Source organism: Medicago sativa, chromosome 4, assembly GCF_051527215.1.
Source record: "Medicago sativa cultivar Bolivia chromosome 4, Bolivia_mono, whole genome shotgun sequence".
NCBI classification, from domain to species: domain Eukaryota; kingdom Viridiplantae; phylum Streptophyta; class Magnoliopsida; order Fabales; family Fabaceae; genus Medicago; species Medicago sativa.
Window position 1 is genome coordinate 31,986,689 of NC_140752.1, and position 18,898 is coordinate 32,005,586.

Here is an 18,898-nt window from a genome sequence, read left to right on the forward strand (position 1 = left end):
GAATGAATGTAAAGCCTCGACATAGTTTGTTGAGAACTAGAATGCTATGCATGAGTCTTAAGTATGTTAAGACGCGAAGTGTTTAGTGTATTATCTTCGCATATGAATAAGAACGACCATGCAAGCATGTTAAGCCATGATTAGATAAGTTATCCCTTCGCTATGTATGAATACGAATATGTAGGTAGTTTGTCGTTAAACGGGTAGATCACGGACCCGTGGTAAATGAGCAAGTATGGATAGGTTTAACCTTCATGTGTGTATGATTAAGACCATGATGTATGCGTAGTTTACCACATATGTTTTTGGATCGCTCAAGGATCCGTGGTAAATGAGTATGTAAGACGTAGGTGTTGTGAGAACGGGATAAGCTCCTCAAGGGGGGCCCGTACTTCACTGAGGGAGTCCGATGTGCCTTAGCTAGGTTTTCATCGGTTATGTATGGGATTGTTCTCGGGGTTACTCCACCCGGGGCACTCTGTAAAATGAATCAAGATAATTATGTTTGTTCAACGCTAAGTTATTCTTTTGATGTATTTATTATGTTTTAGTCAAGCTAAGTTATTCTTTTGATGTACAAACGCTTATGGATGTATAAGATTTATCTTTGAAGTTTTATTGTTGTAAATTTTAATGTATCTAGTACTAAAGATAACAAACATGCTAAACTTTCTAGATACATTTAGTATGGGCGTTACATTTGGTATCAGAGCAGGTCGATTCAGATCGTGCCATGGGTCATTAAGTTACAACTAAGGTAGTGGGACCATTGGGTTCCAGGTAAATGTTTTAATTGTTGTTGTTAGTTGAGCCTGATCAACTCAATTTAACATTCGATAATTAGGACGGATGCCTGAGAGCTGAATAGGACCCAGGAGGAATAAAGTACGTGATGAAGGAGAACCGAGAAGTGTGAACTCGGAGTAAGTATAGTAAGAGTCTAATCGTGCCAGATGGTGGCCGGTGAGCTAAGCCGTTAAAGTATGAGTCCTCCGGGAATATAAAGCAATGTTAAGACGGCGTGTTCCGGCAACGTTGGATGAGTTGTTAATGATTTTCCGTATACCCGAAAGTGAAGAATTTGGAATTGTATTTTGGAACTTAAGTACAAGGTTACAAGATAAGAAGAGGTCGACATATGTCGACGAAATCGGTAAGCTTTCAGGGTTAGTAGTATATGGATGAAGTTCGAGTTGTGAATGCCAAGAGTGGACAAGGTTCTAATGTCTAAAGGGTTGCGCGAGGCGACAAAATTATGAGATAAGCTATTCATAGTGGAAGAAGTTAAGGTTTTATGTTAAGTGTTACTACGACTAAAACAATAATTTCTGATGTACCGATAATTGCGTTGATTGATGTTAATGCTTGTCATGCAAATGTTATGGAATGTTTTTATGCTGTTAGGGGTGGTCAATGTGCATTGTTACTTGCGAGATAAGAATTTTATGTAAAAGCCATTTTTCTTAAAACATTGAATCGAAGAAACTCGCTAATAGCCAACCTGGGGACGGAACTTCAATTTTCCCAAAAACTGTTAGCTCGTCACTAGGGACTGCAATGGCTGTTGGGGGTCGTCTTCACGATATTTTACGCAATGAAAACTCTTTATGACATCAAGTAACGAATGCACATTACATCCTAAAGTTTTAATGGAAAGGCATGGACAACCATTAATGGAATCGATTCGGTTCAAGGTAACATTAGAAGTTAATGTGTTAAGAGTTAAGAATGGGCTTGAATCAGAAGTTCGAGGTTCTGGTTTATGGGATAGATGTTGTGGATGTGAAGTCATGAGACGGGGAGTAGCATGGTGAAAAGTTATGTGTAGCCATAAGATTTCCGAATTATGTGAAGTTATGGGTTTTCTTCGAATCTATGTTTTGCTTAATTAACTTGCTAATGCTCGTTACAATGATGAATTTCAATGCTTATGAAGTTTAAGAATATATACGCATATGGGTGATTGGAGTTGGCGTTCTTGAAACTAAAAAGGAATTCATTATATGTATATGATGAAAAATCGTCAACGCCAATGACCCGTGTGCTAATTTATGAAGTTTTCCTTAAAAGAAAAATTAACGAGCACACATTGGTGTGATTAAGCAAAACATAGCATGCGAGAATACGAAGATGCAATGTTGGATGTTAAGAAAGGCATGTACGAGTACATGATGAGTCTACCATGGGAATTCGAAAGGATGATTCATGAAAATGGTAATTATGTGGTAACAAAGGATGTGCACTATGAGTCAAGATTGCTCGGGAACAAGTTTAAGTATGGTATTAATATGTCAGGAATTAAGCCCAACCAGTAAGTATGTAAGATCTATCCATAAGAAAAGTATATGATTATATGATAAGCCTACCGTGAGATCCAATCTCACAAAGCAGTGAAAAGTGTAAGGTTGCAGTGTTAGTTGCAACATGGAAGATTATGATAAGATAGTAATCATGGGTAGAAGGAGTGCGAAGTTCACTGGTCTCGACGGATTAACGGTTATGGCTAAAATTGATTAAGGAAATCAGAGTGGCGCAACAGAAGTTAATCGGTAAAAGTATAATGAATGTGTCTTCACCAAGTAAGATAGGAAAGACTAGAGTCACTACAAATGAATTAGTCGGGTTGCCTATTTGGTGATGTCGAACACGCGCAAGAACTGTCAGTCAGTTAGAAAGAGTATGTGCTATGGCAAGAGGAATACATGTAAGATTCGGAAGGTTTCTTCTTGTGACTCAAAGTAATGATCAAGTTAACAAGAGTGATAACTGGTATCTGAATATGATGTTATGATGATTCAAGTTCAGTGTCCTTGGAATAAGGGAACGAGATATCGTTATATGGGTCAAGGATCCTATAAGATTTATGTTATGCAGTAATGTGTATCTGAGATATACATGTAAGTTAAGGAGGAATAGGAAAGAATCCACATTTGAGGTTTAAGAATTTTATCACGAAAAGAGATACAATTCATGAGTTTTGCAAGATGAGATTCATACCCTCTTATGCCATACTTGTTAAGTGATAACGATACTTGATATGATAATGTCAAATAATGATTTTATAACTTTTAAAGTTAAGATGGGTACTAAGGGACTTGGAAACGAAGTTTATTTCAATAACAAGAAATTTTTATGTTCTGAAACCAATGACACATGCCATAAGCGAGTAAGCTCACTTAAGATATGCGGACTTCAGGACCAACTCGTCATTGGCGAGCTTAGGGTGAGTTGAAAACCTTTTCAAAATATAGTGACTCGTCCTGTGGTTATGCATTACCGTTATGGATTTGGTTTCGCAATGTTGTTTCAAAAGTCATGCTTCTATTCGTTCCAAGAACCCGTATACCAATGTTTAGAAGATTTCTTAAAGCAAATGATAGAACAAGTATCGTTATTATCTAATAGTATGTGGCACTTGAAAGTATGTAAAGCACTATGGAAAGTAGGTTTGACGAAGTGAACAACAATGTTCTTCGAAGGGTTATATGAGACGTACAAGTTTCTATGGAAAGTATTCTGGTACAAGTGGTCTAAGACGGAAGATTCAAGATTATGCGAACTAAAAGAGTAGTTAATGGATGTCAGGTGTATCGGCGTATTTGATTTCGCTTCTCCATGTCAAGTTATAAGAGTTACCATGAATATGGGAGCAATGAGATCGGAAGATTTCTTAAAACTCTAAAGATGAGATAAGAGAATTGCAAGAATCATTGGATAACCAACGTAAGTAAAGAGAATAAGACTCAAGATACGGTAAGAAAGACCAAGTATGGACTATATGAATCCAAGACGACCATTCCACATGTAGTAAGGACATGTTTCGATCACGATGTTCTAAGATAATTCTAGACTTTAAGGAGGATATTAAGATTAAGAAGGCTATAGTCAGTTATATGCGTATTAAGAAACAAGATGAATTACATGCTTTGATGAGGAAAGTATACGATGAAATCCTTAAGAGCGTATGACTAGAATTGGGTATGACTGAACTAAAGATGGCATGTTTTGATCACAATGATTGGTAAGTAATCTCTAAATTTCGAGGACGAAATTTCTTTTAAGGGGGTAGAGTGTAATATCCCACTCGACGATTATTGGAATATTACCAGTCGAACGTGCCAGAGGATAATGATATGCAAAGTAAGTATGATGGAAATAATTATTATGTATTGTCAGCTAAATACGAGTTAAGTATCAGTGTCGGAATAAACACGTTTTAGACGAAGGGCATTTTGGTCCTTTCACGCTATTGAGTATTTAAGTTATTTTGGGCACAAAATCTTCATAATTCTTTGTTCTTTCTCTCTCTAGGTTTTTGAATTTGAGAATCGCTCTCCCTTCTCTCTAAAACTCACACCCTCCTTCTCTCTTTCTCTTCCTCAATCCTTCCCAAAACTTCTTCCCAAATCAAGAAGCATGTTGTACAAGGTTCCTTCAAAATCTTTTGTTACTTGGAAGCTTGGTTTTAGTGTGATTTCTCTACTTCTCCTCATAAGAAGAGAAACAAGGTTAGGGTTTTGGTCTTTGGTAAAGTTGGGAGATGGAGCATGAACTTGTGCAAGCTATGGTTTCTTCATGGTCAAGAATCAAAGAGAAAGATGGATTAAGCGGGATTGATGAGCTAAGGCTAAGGATGTATGTTGAATCAAGAGCTAGGGTTTGGAACTGCTTGAGCTTGGAACTTGGAGCAATCACAAGAAACATGCTAGGTGAGTTCCTTAGATAGTTTCCCTACCCTTTGGGATTATGTGTTTAACTTGTAAGGAAAAATATGAAAACTAGGATTTTTATGTTTAGTGATTAGTTGCCCTTTTATTCCATGCTTGATAAACATGTGGAAGCTTGCTATATGAATGTTTTTCAAGTATTTTATGATTCATAGAGTTAAAATATGCATTGAGACACTTGGTTTTGAGGTTTTTGGGCTAAGAATGCCATTTTTACAAGTTCTGGACTGTCACAACTCGCTGGGGCGAGCTATTACTCACCACAGCGAGTAAAAAGCCATAGAACCATTGTTCTGCTCGCCTAGGCGAGTAGACAGTGTAAAATCTCACTGTTTGCTCGCTTCAGGCAGTTCTGGCATTTCGCGGGGCGGTTTTTCCCTGTGACATTTTATAAAAAGTAAACCCCTCAAACCAAGGTCCTATTTGGTAATCTTTCAAAAGGTTTTCTTGAGAATGACGCAAGCATTTTACATATTGGTAAAGCATGGCTTACGAGAGAATGATACGATATAAGTCGGTTAGTAAACTAATCTTTAAGGAAGGGGAATGAATGTAGAGCCTCGACATAGTTTGTTGAGAATTAGAATGCTATGCATGAGTCTTAAGTATGTTAAGACGCGAAGTGTTTAGTGTATTCTCTTCGCATTTGAATAAGAATGACCATGCAAGCATGTTAAGCCGTGATTAGAAAAGTTATCCATTCGCTATGTATGAATACGAATATGTAGGTAGTTTGCCGTGAAACGGGTAGATCACGGACCCGTGGTAAATGAGCAAGTATGAATAGGTTTAACCTTCATGTGTGTATGATTAAGACCATGATGTATGCATAGTTTACCACATATGTTTTTGGATTGCTCAAGGATCCGTGGTAAATGAGTATGTAAGACGTAGGTGTTGTGAGAACGGGATAAGCTCTGCAAGGGGTCCCGCACTTCACTGAGGGAGTCCGATGTGCCTTAGCTAGGTTTTCATCGATTATGTATGGGATTGTTCTCGGGGTTACTCCACCCGGGGCTCTCCGTAAAATGAATCAAGATAATTATGTTTGTTCAACGCTAACATATATGTATGATTATGATTATGAATATGTATTATTATGATATGATGTTAGACACGCATAAGTATATGAAATAGAACAAGTTATGAATGTTATGCCGATGACGATCTTAGGTTTCCCTAATCGTCCGGTTTAGGATTGTGTCATGAATATGTTATGTTTAGGCCTCGATGCGTTTAACGTATCTTGGCATAGCGGTATTAGGTTCCTCTTATCCGCCATGACACGTATGATGTAGACAAGACCTGTGACAAGTAAGATGAACCTACGACGGATCTAGTATGCACAACCGTCTAGGCAAGCATGACCACACACGTATAATCAACCGGCAGGTTGTATTGTAGACACGTGGTGACAGTAGGTTTCCCCCGAGGTTACCTATAGCCTAGGGTTAGGTGGAACTCACTGAGACATTATGTCTTATCCCAATCCTTATTTGTTTCAGATAAACAGGTTGGTATGGCAAGCTAGTAGCCGTATGGATGCTTCATCAAGTGCTCGTTCGTACCCGCTGCAGGATGATACAGATTTCAAGGATGTATTTATTATGTTTTAGACAAGCTAAGTTAGTCTTTTGATGTACGAACGCTTATGGATGTATAAGATTTATCTTTGAAGTTTTATTGTTGTAAATTTTAATGTATCCAGTACTAAAGATAACAAACATGCTAAACTTTCTAGATACGTTTAGTATGGGCGTTACATTGAATATAGGAAAAAGACCAAAGTTCTGATTTGAAAAATAGTCAAATTATTATTCTATTCCTTTTTTTCCCTTCTGTTCTTTGGTTTTTTTGTGTGCCTGAAGTGTTTCTTGTATTAGCCATCAATGAATGATTTTAACCCCGTTAGATACTTCAACCTCTCAAACAACTATATTATCACAATCCGACCCCTAAGCATAAACATATACAGAAACACAATAACTCATAAAATGGAACGATAAATAACCTCATGATCAGTAAAAAAAAATTGTGAAATGCACACAATTTGAAACTGTTTCTTGTTTGTGTCTTTTAGCATATATTCAAAAGTAAAAGCCATATACAAATTGCAGGGTAATTTTTCCTTTTGTTTCGTGAAATTGCGTTTCATAAAATCCATAAAATAAACAAATTTGAAATACATTCATTCATGATATAGAACTAACTTACACAACCACAAAAATAGAAGAGAAACTTAATAAAATAGAGGAAGAAAAAATGTTCAACAATGAAGTGAAGTAAATGAGTTCATAATATTGAGTGAAAGTGTGAGAGTTAAGAAAAAGATTTAACAGTGTTAAGATGTAATTTAATGGTGTTAAGATGGAAGGGAGGTGTTTGCCCATTTGATAACAAATAAGGGAGGTTAGTGTTCGATTAAAAACTAGAGGGGGTGTTTGTGTTATTTAAGACAACCTTAGGGGAGGTTAGTGTAATTTGCCCTTATTTAAAACATACAAGAGTGTCACACATTCCCTTCGTTAAAAAATACTTCAATTTAATTAAAACAGTGCAGCGAAAATAAATTCAAAACACAGACACACAATCTTAGCAATTAAACTTAACTCAACATGAATCTCAAACTAAAATTTGAAAAGTAAAAGAAACTCCAATCCCCATTGTTACAGAATTAGAGCATTGACACAAAATAAACTCCCAACAATGATAAAAGTAGACAAGAAAGGCTTCAACGCCATCCTCCAAGACTCACAACTTCTAAGGTCCGTCGTCCATGACTAGTTTAAACAAAATCTTAGGAACTTAACGTAAAAATCACCAGTGTTGTAGAGACTACAAACAAATTTAATCCGAATATTAACCGATACGTGAAAAAAAATCACAATTATCTTTACTTATAAATGTAAATTAAAGCAACAACAAAGGACATAAAATTGACAATGTTATTTAAGAAAGTTGGGCAAAAAAAGTTTCAATAAGCCAATTTTATCCATAATTTATTGTTTAGTAAATGGATTAATAATCTCTTTTTCAATGTAAACAAATAGGTTATTTGCAGAAAAATCATTGTCCATTCAATTCGTTTATGAATTTTTTAAAAAAAGGAAGGAATTTGTATATGATTATTGTTTTGATAATTTTTATTGTTGAAATTGTTTTCTCTATAGTTGTTATTGAGATCAGAAGTATCAAACCAATACAAATAAATCTATCAATCATGTATTGATTTTTTTAATAAACAATAAGCACAAAGTTATTTTTTTTTGATAAACAATAAGCACAAAGTTGACCATCAATAAATTAAATTACATATCATAAAAATTTAAAATAATTATCTATGCATTTGACTTAAAATGTGACAGTAACATATACACAGATGACGAAGAGGTTGGGTGAAAATATAATTTTATTTAAAAGTCAAAAATATTATAGTAATTTTTCCTAGTTTTTTTTTTGTGGGATGGATTGTGGTCCACCCGATCTCTTGAGTGGAAATTTAAACTTAATACTTTAATATTATAATGTTAGACTATTACCAGCGAGCTAATATCCTTATTGTAAACATAGTTAGAATTTACAACAATGTCTTACATATTTCAAAAAGTTTAAGATAAATTTTTCTAAGAATGCTTATTGAGATAACAACATTGATTATTCTTTTTTTGCCAAAATAACATGGATATTTATTGACTTGAGTTTTATTTTCCAAATGGCACAAGTGACAAGTTGGACCATAGTTTTGAAACTCGGACTGAACCGGCCGGTTCGACCGGTTGAACCGAAGGCCTCAAACCGGTGAAAACCGGTTGACTCGACTGAACCGGAATATGTTTATACTGGTTTTAATTAATTAATTAATGCGGCTTTTAATGTTAATAACACGCCTCCATAAAGCTTATTTATAAGAGAAATGATATGCGACTTTTAATGTTAATCTCTATTTATAACGATGCACAATATCATATGCAAGCTGTCACATATCATATGCAAGCTGTCACGTTAAACTATCACTGTGATATTTTATAGTTTATTAGTTTTGGCAGAATAATGGTTAACCAGAAATTTGAAAAAACAAAGCAGCACAGCAAGAATCGAAGAACCTTGCACAAAACACTCACACGTTCACACTCACACGTTGGAGTTTTACAATGGTTAACCAGAAATTTGAAAAAACAAAGCAGCACAGCAAGAATCGAAGAACCTTGCACAAAACACTCACACGTTCACACTCACACGTTGGAGTTTTACAATGGTTAACCAGAAATTTGAAAAAACAAAGCAGCACAGCAAGAATCGAAGAACCTTGCACAAAACACTCACACGTTCACACTCACACGTTGGAGTTTTACCACTGCACAAGCAACTAACTTGTACTATATAATAATGGATATTTACATATATATGTAATGTCACATTGTTATGTTGAGATTTTTTTTTTTTGGTACATTACTCTTGTGATTGTTTTTCTCTTCTACATTATTTTTATTTTGATATTTGATTTGATGGAACTTTAGATTAGAATATTTAAGGTACCGATTTATCCGATTTAATATAAATACAAATTTTTATCAAGACCGAGTTACACAACCGAATCATCCGATTAGTCATGCGGTTCAACCAGTGACCCAATTGTTCAACCAATAAACCCGCGACCCAGTGACCTTGCCAAGTCAATGATCGGTCCGGTTTTTAAAACTATGAGTTGGACACGTATTTCTTCAAATTTTCAACGTGCTAGTGCTCTTTTCCTTTAATTCTCAAAAACTATACTCTTGTAATACACTTCTATCCAAAACTACAATCAAAATTGGCTTTTAAAAATTAGAACCTCCCTAATTGTTTCCTCCGTTAGAAAATCACATAACCCACGTTTGTTTTGAATTTTGAATATATAAAAATATCATATACTTCAATTCAAGTCTATTTCCATGCTATAAAAAGGACTCTTAACCTCTACATACTTCACAAATATCAAAATAAACAATCTTCTTCCTTCCTTCCTTTTCTATTTGTGTTTCAAATTACCCTTTTCAAATTTTATAAACTTTATAAAAGATGAAAAGCACTATCCTCAAAATTGAGGCATTCTTAATTCTCTTCATGTTAATGAACTATACGGTTTTAAAAGCTCGTCCATTGAGTATTATTGACACAAAAAAGACAGCTACTAGAGAGGAAATTGTGAAATTCTTTGATTGGTTAACACATTCTATTGGAGCAATCAAGCAAGGCATGCCAACTGAGACTCTAGGAGGGATTAAGGATTCAGGTCCTAGTTCTGGAGGTGAGGGACACAAATTTACCATCAATGAAACTCTTGGTGGAATTAAGAACTCTGGTCCATCACCTGGCCAAGGACATTAATAACATGTTCTTCACCCTCTTTATTCACATATAGTTAGCATTTAGCATGCTAGTTTCCGATTTATTCCTTCATTTATTTATGTGTAATTTTTTTCCCTCTTCACATTAATGTTTATGATGCAATAGTAGAAATAATGTAGAATAAAATATTACACAGGTGTTAGCTTGCTCATAAGAGTTTAGCCTTAAAATCTAAAAGTACAAAGTTCAATTCCCCTTTAGAAAAGTTGTACAAAGTTCTTCCAACTTCTCATAATTCTTTTTTTGTTTTTCATTGCATTAAGAGAACCAGCGGTTATGGATGTTTTTCCATTTCGATCTAGGAGACTAAGTGCAGATCCTGAGGCCAAGTGCGTGTTATATGGAGAAAATGCAGTTGTTGCATTACCCCCATAACCGTCGAAGCTGGCATGGAAACAGTTACTCCCATAGAAGTTGACACATTGGCACTCACTGTCGAGGTGGGGGCCTGAGTGGATTGTTCTTGCGTGGATTGAGCAATACTTTGTGTATTTAATGCAGAAGTACTACTAGTATTTGGATGAGCCATTTATGGAAAGGATTTGCCTACAATTTTTCTAGAAAAGTCTACCAAAACGTTTTGAAATTTTTTCCAGAAGTAATTTCTTCACAAGAACTCTTAGAAATTTTTTGAGGTAATGAAATTTTCTTCCAAAATTTGCACAAACAGGGTCTCACTAGACGTGTCAATTTGTTTGGTGGTGTTTTTAGTAAACAAGAAGACTAGTTTTTTAAATTTACTTGCATGATCAAGCTAGAAACCCTAGAACATGTTGTGCAAAGCTTTTTCCAAAAAATGTATGAATATTCACCATGTTGTTTAAATTTGAATATAAAGAAGATGGAGATAGAAGTTTGATTCGACAAAATCAAACAAGTGTTGATGATTTTGAAAGTAAACTTAAACTTTTAAGGAAAAAAGGAAGAAAATTTAAAGGAAATAAAATTGCATTAATAAAATGGTTCATCAAATCACATCACATACATTCTATGTTACTCTCTCTCTCTCTCTCTATCTCTCTCTCTCTCTCTCTCTCTCTCTCTCTCTCTCTCTCTCTCTCTCTCTCTCTCTCTCTCTCTCTCTCTCTCTCTCTCTCTCTCTCTCTCTCTCCGCTTGGATAATTCGAGTCTGAGAACTTGTAAAAATGATTTATGACCCCTTTTTTCTATGAAAAACTAGTATATATACATAAGAAAAATAACTAACAGACCAACGGTCCTAAACTATATCTGTTCGACAACCTTGGCCAGTGTTGCATGTGTCGAAGTCTTTACTCTCCTTGTACTTAGAACATTTTGTGGTTTTGGTAACCACATTTTCCGTCGAAATAATCATTTTAAAATGCAGGTTAATAGGACCACCCCACTTTGTTATCCCTACGGAAGGTATCACAAATCATTCTAAAGAGAAGTTAAACTTATTAATAAAATATATGAAATGACAAACTTTGTGATAATAATGGAAAGAGAAGTATATATTCCAAAAAAAGGAGTCAATGCATTCAATATTGTTTACCATCCATTTTTTAAAAGATTTAAAAGATAATATTATACTCTTATTTTTATATTTTTATGGCCAAATACCACGTTTGGTCCTTTTAATTTGATAAAATTCCTAAGTTAATCCTTTAAGTTTCAAAAGTTTAAAAAATATCCTTTTAGTTTGACAGAATTCTCAAGTAAGCCCTTTAAGTTTCAAAAGTTTCAAATAGGTCATTTTAGTTGATAAACTATTTCACCGTTACTCATGCTGTCAGTTAATAATTAACTGATGTTGATGTAGCCTTTAAGTTGTTGACTTGGATCAAAACGCTACCTTTTAAAAGCTTCAAGGTGTCAAAATGTTACGTTTAATGGTCACAAATGATCATTCTAGCACTATAAATGTCGTTTAATAGTGTTAGAAAGGCATTTGTTGTTGTAAATAGTTGCCTTTCTAGCACTATAAATGATCATTTGTGACCATTAATCGTAGCGTTTGACACCCTGGAGCTTTTAAAAGACAACATTTTGATCCAAGTCAACAACTTAACGGCTACATCAGCATTAGTTAAACGAAGACTGACAATAGGGGTAACGGTGAAATAGTTTATCAACTAAAAGGACCTATTTGAAACTTAAAGGACTAACTTGAGAATTCTGTCAAACTAAAAGGACATAATTGAAACTTTCGAAACTTAAAGGACTAACTTAGAAATTCTGTCAAGCTAAAAGGACCGAAAGTGGTATTAAGGAGATCACAAACTGCAATAATGTATCACTGCTTCTCTCTCTCCCTTCATTCTTTTCCATCCACCATAGAGGGATGATTCTGACCATTTTTTTTAGGTATAATCACTTATCCCTATTGTTTTTTTTCTTCGTTTTTTATACATTTAAATAAGTGATTTTAACATAAATATGACTTTTCTTTATTGTGGTGATCGTTTGACTCGGTTGAACTTTGATCGATTACAAATTCAATAACTAGTTTTAGCATTGCCATTTCAAATCAAGAAGCGTGAATATTTCAATCACTTTATAGATATTTTGTGGTTTTATGTTATTAACACAAATATTGCTAATTTGTTCATATATTCATCTTTTATAATTTTAGCGACATTGAATTTGTGTCGTTTTTTTTTATGTAATCTATCCATTTGAAATGAATATATTTCTCAATAAAAAAAAATACTTTCTGAAACACACTTTCTAACAAAATAAACATAATTTATAAAGTACTAAGTCCATGCAATGCTCTGTACCAACAAGAAACGAAAAATGATATTTATACAATTATTTTAAGATAACTTTTGAAACAACCTCTCATACTCTCATTGTATTCATTCTCTTTCTCTTTTCCGCTATTATTTTTGTTCAATAAAAAAAGGTTCTTTTAAATTTTTCCAAAAATGGCTGTACAAATATTATTACTTCTAAAAATATATAAGTGTATAGAAAATTTAATTCACAAATAAATTGTTAACATGTGCATTAGGTATATATGCTAAAAAAAACTCAAATAGAATAATCGTCTTAAAAAAAGGTGAATTCTAGCCCCTAGGCTACCTGACAAAAAAAAAAAGAATAATCATCTTAAAAACCATTTGTTCAACTTTTTAAAATTTCAAATATGTTTTTTTTTCAATGCAACTTTCACTTTCAGTTTTCTATCATGTATCCTCAAAACACAAGTGAGTTTTGAAAGAAAAAAAAAACACAAATGGGTAATACAGTAGAAACTTTTTAATTTAATACTCGGTAAATTAATAAACTCTTTAAAATAATAAATTTGTCCGGTCCCGACTTGGGCCAATGTAAAAAATTGAAAAACTCGATAAAATAATAAGATAATAATTTTTCGGGAGATCCCTTTATAATTTTCGGTCCCAAGAAAATCATAAATTAATAATTCATAGAAACTGAAAAAAATATATTAAGAATACATTGAACACATTTGTTCCTCTTGTTTACATTTACTGTACTTCAAAAGTCATTATTGATTTCCAATGCATATGAACACAGTAGTTACTAATTTACGTTGAGTCATAAGGTTCGCTGCAACGTAATTCTAAGAGGCATAGACTAATTTGCCTTTTGGTTTGGTATGTACAGTATAATTACTTAAAAACTCTTTAAATTAATAATTATTAATTTATCGATAAATTAATAACTCTCTAAATTAATAAATTTTTCCGGTCCTGACATTATTAATTTATAGAGTTTTAACTGTATTCTAAAAGTTTCGAACAATTTTTTTTTAAAGTAATTTAGTGGCTAAAGTTCACACATTTTAAATATAAGAAGTGGGATGTTCGGGTTCAAACCCCAACCCTTCTCAAAGCTATGTGTCCATCAAACTTTTATTATTGAAAAAAAAGGACAAAAATGTGTGAGCCATCCACAAATCCAACCACAATATATCATTTAATCCACTTCATTTGTTGTTTTTTAGTGAAACCTTGTCATTTATCAATGGAATCAAAAGTGAGGCAACCGTCTCAACTCCACTAAAAATACCCTTTCCAAAAACAATACTGTATATCTATTTTATTTCATTTCATTTGATTAAAACAATACCCCACCAATTTGTGCAGTCCATTTTCACATCCTCCATTCTCAAACTTGCCATCAACAACAACTACCTAAATTTTCGATCCAATTTCAACCTTTTTTCAATCTTAAAGTTGAGAGTCGAAAAAAGAAGATGATGTTGTGTTTGGGTGTAGTTGGTGGGTCCACAACATGTCTTCAACTAAACAACACCAAAAGATTCATTCATCTAAATAATAAGAAAAACAGTTTCAATAAGAGGTGGCGTGTCATGGCACTTGAATTTGAATCAGACTCTTCTTCTTTTGCATCTTCTATTGATTCTTCTGATACCACTGATAAAAACTCTGCTACTGGGTATTCTTCTTTCTACACCTCCTTTTTATATGAAATACACCTCCTGTTTTAAAAATGAGTTTTTTTTATCGTTTTGAACGCAGGTTCTGTATTATAGAAGGACCTGAAACTGTTCAAGATTTTGCTAAGATGGAACTTCAAGAAATTCAGGATAATATTCGGAGTCGAAGGAATAAGATTTTTTTACATATGGAAGAGGTGATGATACTTGATGCTTCTTCGTACAACTACATGTTGTTATGCTAATGCTAAAAAAATTAGTAAATAGTCATTTTAGTTCTGAATTTTATACATTAACAATTGACCAAAATGATAACACGAGTTCGATTCTTGGATGGAACAATTTTTGAACAGACTTTACTTACCTTTCGGGAAAAACTCCGGATTACTAGGGACACTTCCCCTATGAACTAGAGAGTTAACACGAAAAAAGTATACCAAAATATGTTAGTGATTGCAAAATGTTAATTAATCAAGTTGGATCCGATGAAAGAACAATAATGATGTTTCACATGAGATCTGGTTTTTCATAGCTTGTATGTAGGAAGATGAAGGTTAGATATATAGCGTCATAGAAAAATGAATTTAATATTGAATGGATGATGGTTGGAAATTGCATGTAAAAAAATATTCAAGATGAAGGGATGATCAGTGGCAAGAGAAGTGGAAACTCCTTTGATCGAGTAAAGTTTCCCACATAAGATGCCAATGATCTAAAGTGGAACTTAATTGATGGTTGGTGATGACGGAACGTAGTGGAGGAGGTTGACGATTGATCTCTGGCGGGGATGGTGTACCTGCTAGCATTCTGATGCTCAAGTCGGTAGAAGATTTAGGTGAGTGAGGTAGTAAGAAACTAAGAATGATGTGTACCTTGCTCCTGAGGGAGTGAGGGAGGTCCTTATATAGTAGAGATCTTTAGAAGAATTGGAGGGAAGATCCATTGAGTACGTGAGAAGACGCTCAATTCTTGCCTTGATAAGTGGATTGTCGTCTAACCACGATGATATGATGATGATTCTCGGAGGGATATTATGCGTGTGATATGATATTTTCGCATGAGATTCCAATCCAAATGGGCCTTGGCTCAGTCCGGAACAACTATTGACTTCTTTCCGTATAATTGTGTATATAATCACACTGGTGGTTTATGGGTTTAGACTTTTATCTATTACAATAGACAGTTTCAGTTAAGATCACTGTTGCTTGTAGGAGTCATATTAAGAAATGAAAATCTTAGAGTGAACAATTCCGCGAGAAAGTGTTCTACAGTTTGATTTTATTACTTATGGTTGCTCTGCTCATGTATACATAAAATTGAGATGGATTTTTTGGTTATGATTTTGTCAATTATCAAGATTTTCTTGATTCATTTTTTTTTCTTCATTGACTTTCCATGTTTAATATAAAGAACCTGTTGAAAATTCAAATTACCATTTATACATTTTACTCTATGGGATGGCTTTTTCTTATCAACAGTATACTCTTGTTATTTTGTAGGTTCGAAGGCTTAGAATACAGCAAAGAATTAAAAATGCTGAACTTGGAATTTTTAAAGAAGAGCAAGAGAATGAACTTCCTAATTTCCCATCATTCATTCCATTCTTGCCTCCTTTGGTAAGTTTCATGTAACTGATTCTGAATTATGAGTATAAAGAATTTGCTTTCAATTTGAAGTGCTTGGCAAATGGTAATCAACTACATGTGTTATTTGCAGACTTCAGCAAACCTCCGGCAGTATTATGCAACCTGTTTTTCTCTTATTAGTGGGATAATACTTTTTGGTGGTCTCCTTGCTCCGAGTGTAAGATTTACTTTTACTTTATGAAACGTTATCCTCGATGTGAATCCGACTCTTTTGTACTGGTGCAAAAAATGCACCATTTCATATTCTACTTCATTAATGGCTATCATCAGTAAGAAATAAAAAGAAGAATGTCAGTCATTGATGAAATAACAATTGACTTTTCAAAGAGAGATCAGTGTTGTCAAATAGCGGCCCGTCGTAATAATCTATATTGTAGCGGAATTCGAACAAATCGGTGTCAAATAGAGGCTATATCGGTGCTATAGCACTGATGAGTAGGAGAACTTGAACAAACCACTATTCATGATTGACAACACTAGAGAAGAGAGAGAGGGACCACGAGACAAAAATTACAATAATTCACTAATTACGCAAAAATCAGAATTGTTCAATGTTTGAGCAGGCCCTATGCTATTGCTGTTGCTGGCCAATCCTTTTACTTTTGGGTGCGTTGCCAGTAATATTTGCTTAACCTAAAAGCACTCTCCTTAACTATATTCTTGGCAATGATAATATTTTTATTGATAAGGCTTAGGATGTACAGCAAATTAATGGATATTGTAATTTTTGTTTTTAATTATATGTTCCTTTTGATCATGCTACCTCAAAAAGCACTACATTGTACACATTTACTTTTTATATCCATCTTTTGTGGCATTTTCAATCATTCGAACTCGTCTCATACTTGTCTAATTTCTCAGCTGGAGCTTAAGCTTGGAATAGGTGGCACATCTTATGCAGATTTTATTCAAAATATGCATCTGCCTATGCAGTTGAGGTAGCATCCATTTCCTGATTATTGTCTCCTGTTTACTTATTCTTCGCAGAGGAAGCAATGTAAAACAATAGTCATGTAGTCTCAATTTGAAGTTCTATCGATAATTAAAGCTGAAAATTATTCTCTAGGGGCATATTCTATTGGCGTCAGATTATCACTGTTGGAATGAGTATCAGTGCATTCTATTTATTGTTCTGACTTTCCAATAATAACGAAATTATGTTGGAAATTGTAGTCAGGTTGATCCTATTGTGGCATCATTCTCTGGTGGAGCTGTTGGTGTAATCTCTGCATTAATGGTTGTTGAGATAAACAATGTGAAACAACAGGAACAGAAAAGATGCAAATACTGTCTTGGTACTGGTAAGACTTCAAAAACCACTTCGGAGATCTGCATTTTAGGAATCAAATTTCTGAATGGTGGAACTGAAGCATTATGGCTTCTTTTTTCTTTTCCTTTCTTAATGCAAATTGTTACTGCTTTCAACTGTTGAGGGGAAGATGGCAATGCAAAAACTGTCTTTTGAAATATTGTGAAATACTTTAAGATTTTAAAACTTCATCTGTTGAATTTAAACTACAAGAAAGTTGACATTTCTATTATACTTTTGGCTTGTCAGGATATCTTGCATGTGCTCGATGTTCAAACACGGGAGCACTTGTCCTGATTGAACCGGTATCCTCCTTCAATGGTGGAGATCAGCCTTTATCACCACCAAAAACCGAGAGATGTTCAAATTGCTCCGGATCTGGCAAGGTTGGACATTTAGAAGTATTTTTGTATTTCTTTCTAGTTTTGTGCTAATTATATACTTAAACACCGCCATAATATAGATAAGTAATACTTGATGTCACATTTTAATGACATTAACATAGCAAAATTGCACCAGAAGTCCTTTAACTTAATTTAAAGTTCAAACAAGTCATTTAATTTTTTTAGATAAAAAATATCCTTTATCTTTCAAAACGAAAATAACATTGAACCTTTAGTGATCTTCAGTCCAAAACCGTGAAAAATTGCCCTTTTATGAAATTTTGGTGCCATGTTGGCCTTATTTTGGAAGTTCGATGCCATTTTAGCTAGTAGAAATGAATAAAAGAATTATGGTTTACAATTTAATGGGATCAGAATTGCACCATAATTCTGAAGTGAAGATACAATGAAAAATTAAATTTAAAAAAGTGGCCATTTTTTTCATAGTTTTTTATAACCTTTTTGTCGTTAGACCTCTGCCTTACTAACACTCGGGTACAGTTTGGCCACGTCAACATTGTTCCCTTGATGATGATAATTGTAACTCTGAAACTTTTCCATGTTATCTAGACATAGACTAATTAGCTTGGCTACCTAGATTAATCGTCTATATCTTCGCATACCTTCTGGGTTTGTAGCAATAATTGTTGTTATGCTTGAGAATAATGTTGCAAATGTGATACTGAATTCTGATTGCAGGTCATGTGTCCAACATGTCTTTGCACCGGAATGGCTATGGCAAGCGAACATGATCCGCGAATTGATCCTTTTGATTAGATGTTTAATATTCTTATAGATATTGTAAGTAGGCAATTTGAAATTGTATGATGGGTGTGGTATATGTTTCTGTTGTGGAATAATGGAATTTTTGTAAATATGTATAAACATAGTAATATGCAAAAGAAAGGAGATAAAGATCGAAAGATCTGGAAATATCCATATTCCCAGAGAGATGGATAAGATACCTCGACTCAGTTCCATCTTGATACCACCCGGAACAGAATGGTTTCCTTTATTTTTGAGAATTTAATGTGGTTGTAACAAGAAATTTTCAT

At 34.0% G+C, this 18,898-nt stretch overlaps 2 protein-coding genes across 2 annotated transcripts; both read left to right on the forward strand.

The window, feature by feature from the left end:
* Window positions 1-9,785: 9,785 nt before the first annotated feature.
* On the forward strand, window positions 9,786-10,305 carry LOC146928787 (uncharacterized). Its single transcript, XM_085708190.1, has one exon. The coding sequence runs from the start codon at window positions 9,786-9,788 to the stop codon at window positions 10,092-10,094; it is 309 nt and encodes a 102-aa protein (XP_085564316.1). The 3' UTR covers window positions 10,095-10,305.
* A 3,859-nt stretch (window positions 10,306-14,164) lies between these two features.
* Window positions 14,165-18,891, forward strand: LOC146928788 (protein ORANGE, chloroplastic-like). Its single transcript, XM_085700998.1, has 8 exons — window positions 14,165-14,504; window positions 14,588-14,702; window positions 16,005-16,121; window positions 16,222-16,308; window positions 17,013-17,089; window positions 17,325-17,452; window positions 17,710-17,846; window positions 18,543-18,891. The coding sequence occupies exons 1-8, from the start codon at window positions 14,302-14,304 to the stop codon at window positions 18,618-18,620; spliced, it is 942 nt and encodes a 313-aa protein (XP_085557124.1). The 5' UTR covers window positions 14,165-14,301; the 3' UTR covers window positions 18,621-18,891.
* Window positions 18,892-18,898: the final 7 nt, after the last annotated feature.